This window comes from Drosophila hydei, unplaced genomic scaffold, assembly GCF_003285905.1.
Source record: "Drosophila hydei strain 15085-1641.00,03,60 unplaced genomic scaffold, DhydRS2 tig00008119-arrow-pilon, whole genome shotgun sequence".
In the NCBI taxonomy this organism is placed as follows: domain Eukaryota; kingdom Metazoa; phylum Arthropoda; class Insecta; order Diptera; family Drosophilidae; genus Drosophila; species Drosophila hydei.
Genome location: NW_022045830.1, coordinates 856,845 through 860,627, shown reverse-complemented (window position 1 = coordinate 860,627; position 3,783 = coordinate 856,845). Strand labels below are relative to the sequence as shown.

General features: G+C 37.7%; 1 protein-coding gene across 2 annotated transcripts; it reads right to left on the bottom strand.

Annotated features, from left to right (window-relative positions):
- Positions 1–201: 201 nt before the first annotated feature.
- Positions 202–1,336, bottom strand: LOC111596633 (zinc finger protein 432). 2 transcript variants are annotated; one of them, XM_023310924.2, is made up of 3 exons: positions 1,158–1,336; positions 429–1,101; positions 202–365 (listed from the first exon to the last, which is right to left on the bottom strand). In XM_023310924.2, exons 1-3 carry the CDS (start codon positions 1,231–1,233, stop codon positions 209–211), a joined length of 906 nt encoding a protein of 301 aa, XP_023166692.1. In that variant the 5' UTR covers positions 1,234–1,336; the 3' UTR covers positions 202–208. The 2 variants fall into 2 exon arrangements, with proteins under 2 accessions (XP_023166692.1, XP_023166700.1); XM_023310932.2 differs by having other exon boundaries at positions 429–1,089.
- Between the last annotated feature and the right edge of the window lie 2,447 nt (positions 1,337–3,783).

Sequence of the window (3,783 nt, the reverse complement as noted above, 5' to 3'; positions counted from 1 at the left end):
ATAGAGAGTACGAAGTCTTATCCATAAAGATGATGATCGATCTGCCTGCGCGTCTGAGAAATTGTGCAAATAATTTATATAAATTTCATGTATTATCGAAGCTATAGTTGAACATATAACTTGAATCGGTTTTTGAAATTCAGCATATATATTTATATATATATATAAATATATATATCTATTTATCAATAGATCATCTGTCGTTTCCTTATTTCTTCAGCCTAACCGAGAGCAGATACTTGCGGCAGGCATCCAAGGAATGTCGCTTCAGATAGCACTCCTGACTGAAGTACTTGCCGCATTGTCCGCACTGGAACTCCCAGCGATGGTGGCCCATGGTGCGCTGATGCGAACGCAGATTCGAGCTGTCAAATGCCATACAAAAATGAATTGTATTGATATATAGATTATATATACAAATGCCTCACCGATCGGCAAAGCTCTTCTGGCAATTCATCTCGGGACAGACGAAGGGCTTCTCGCCCGTGTGAGTGCGCTTGTGTGCTACCAGCATCCATGAGTGATCGAATTTCTTGTTGCAATCGCCGCAGAGGAACTGCTCGCCCGGCTGCTTGAGACGCCGTCGATCTGTTGGCTTCTTCAATAGCTCCGGCTTGGAGCGCTCGGCCAGCTGCACCCTCGGCGATCGAGTGACCATGCCCTGATTACATTGAATTAGCAGCTCGTCGCGCTTTTGCATATCCGCCTTCTTGCGCCGGCCCTTGGTCTTGGTCAGCATCTTGATTCTGCCCAGCTTGGTGACGCCATTCTTTCCCTGTTTCTGCTTTGCAAATATGGCCAGCTCCTCGCCGGGCAGCTCCAGCTCCCAGATGGTATGGCTGAAATCTCCGCTCGCGTTCAACTCAAGGTCCATCAACTGTATATCGTTGACCTCCTCCATGCGACGCCGCTCCACAATGGGCACATTGTCGGCTGCGCGCCAATCGCTGCTCGGCTCCCCGCTGCCGTAGTGAAACTTCTTGCCAGCGCCCTTATGCTCGCTATTTGGCGTCTTGTAGAAGTGGCAGAAGGCCTTGCCGTGCCCCTGCAGTGCGACCAGGCGCGGCATAGGCGTCATGCTTGGTATGGCTAAGCAAATTGCTGAAGAGCTATTCTATTTGAAGTGAAAATAGAGACAGCTTTATATTTTATATTACCTGCATATTTTTCATAGAATTGCTCATAGTTGCCATTGTAGCGATCGGAGAAGAGACTGCGAAAGAGTCGCGGCATCTTTAATAGTTTTTCACACAAAACAAATCCCAAGTTAAATGTAATTTATGTGAGTTTTATATGTTCTATGAAAACTGTTTGATTTCTTTTGTTGTTTGACAAGTCTGACAACTTCAGGAACTGCCAACCTTATGGAATTTCATTAATACTTAACAACATAAAAAATATTAATTTTTTTTCTTTATAAAGAATATAAAATAATCTAAATATATAATCTAAATATATATTATTTTTCGCCTGATTATTTTATAATTAAAAAACATTTAAAATTTTATGTAATTATTTAGTTTAAATTTTTGCTTAAAGTGGATGCTTCAGCATTGCTTTGATTAAACCTTTTTTTAATTAGCTATTTAAGAAACAGTTACTAAGAAAATAGTTTTTAGTCGGGAGTGCTTGAGTTTTGTTATAGTATGTATTGAAACTAAATTTAGTTCACTTGCTTATTTTAATGAGTATTTTCAAAAATTTAATCTTAAATTAAAGTAAATTTATTTCACTTCTTAGACCTCAATTAAAATTATTTAACTCATTTGCGCGCGCGTCCAAAGTAAACAGAAGAAAAGACTACTTAAAGTTGAAAAACTGTGAAGAGCTTTACTGGATTTGCTATGATGCTTATTGGCTTAAAGCCGCTGGCCAAGCACTGCCTTAAACTGGTCTTCATGAGGCCACTTAAGACGAAACACTTAAACAATTTTCTTGTACAAATTTTTGCACACGATTGCCAGAGGACAAGGAGCTGGGTCGGAGTGCGAATCCGACTCGGAGTCTGAGGCGATCAGAATGCTCATGAATGTGGTATACAATAAAATTAGTTTTCTTCCTATGTGGGTGTGTATGTGTGTGTGTGCGAGACATGCAAAGACGTTTGCAATTTGCCTGTAATCCTCCAGCGCACAGTTGCTTGGGCCTTGGATAGGTTGGAAATGGAATAACTTGAGGGGCCAGCTACTTCAACGCTTTAAACAACGAAAATTGAATTGTAGTTTGCAGTTGGTCTTCGGTAAGCACTTAAAAGAGCTTGTTCACAACAATTTTCAATTGTTTGGCAGTTTATGCGCTTTTATTTGCGTTCCTTTTTAGCTTCGAAGTGTGTTTTGTAATAAAAGCCGGAAGAAACCGGCCAAATGGCCTTATTTCATTTATTTGCCACTTTATTACCCATAGTTGTTGTTGCTGCTGCTGCTGCTGGTCGGCAAATTACTTGGGTAATTTCAAATGCAATCGGCCTTAGTCAAAGATAACATGAGCAAATTTACCAGTTAAACATTAATTCATTTTGACAATTGCAAACTGCACAGAACTCAACTTGTTTTTATCTCTTGCTAAATGCTTTATGCCAGTATATTGCACAATTTTTCATAAGCATGTGAGTGCCAGTGTGTGTGTGTGTGTGTGTTTTTCATAAATTTTTATTTGCTCTGTGCGTCTAACGAGAAAATCGCATAAATGTTTTCGACTGTCAACAAAGGCTTGACATGAAAGCAACTGCCAGCCCAATGAAACGATTCTTTCTCTATTTACTCGCTTTGTCTGTGCGTGGGTGTGTGTGTGTGTGCTTGTGTTTCTCTTTAGTGTTTGTCAGTTGGACTATTAAATATCTATTTGAAGTACATTGAAATTGCGCAATCCTGGCACAAAACAGCGCACTTTATGGCAGCAGCTAGAAAAAAATTATTGCATACTTTTGGGCTGGCCATAAAGACTTTTCCCTCTCTTTCTGCCTCACTCTGTCTTTCTCTCTCTGTCTGCCTTTGGTAATGAAAAAGCATTCCAAATGACATTCGCTTCACAAATTGTGCTTTGCATTTTATATGCTCTGACAGTGAACACTAATTTGAGGCGCAAACAAACGCCACAAATGAGTTGTGGGTCAGCTCAATTAACGGACTCATTTTTATGTGGGGTATTTAAAATATCTTTTTGCACTTAGCATATGATGAGATATATGAATAAGATATATGAATATGCATCTTTTGATTAGATGTTATAGTAAAATTGAATAGAATTTTATGAGTATCTGAGAATATGTCTAGATCTAAATCGATATACTTTTAGATAGAGACAGATTTAGATTCATTTTTATACACTTATCTATAGAGATACATCTTTAGATATAGATATACATAAATAGAGATACTTTTAGATAGAGACAGAATTAGATGGCGATACACATACATATAAATACAGATACACATATAGCTATAGATACATTTAGATACAGAAATATCTTTAGATAGACATGCTTTTAGATAGAGATATATTTAGATTCAGATACATATAGATACAAATACTTATAGATACAGCTACATATAGAAAGAGATACATTTATATAGAGATACTTTTAGATAGAGATAGGCTTAGATACATATATATCTATAGATTTTAAGATAGAGATCCTTTTAGATAAATTTAGATACAGGCACATATAGAAAGAGATTATTTTTTAATCACAAATGTAGGGCATTTATTAGTCGCACAAGGAATAAAAGCTAATTTAATTTTTTATTTTTTGCTGCCTTCACAAACAATTGTCGAGTGCGCGTT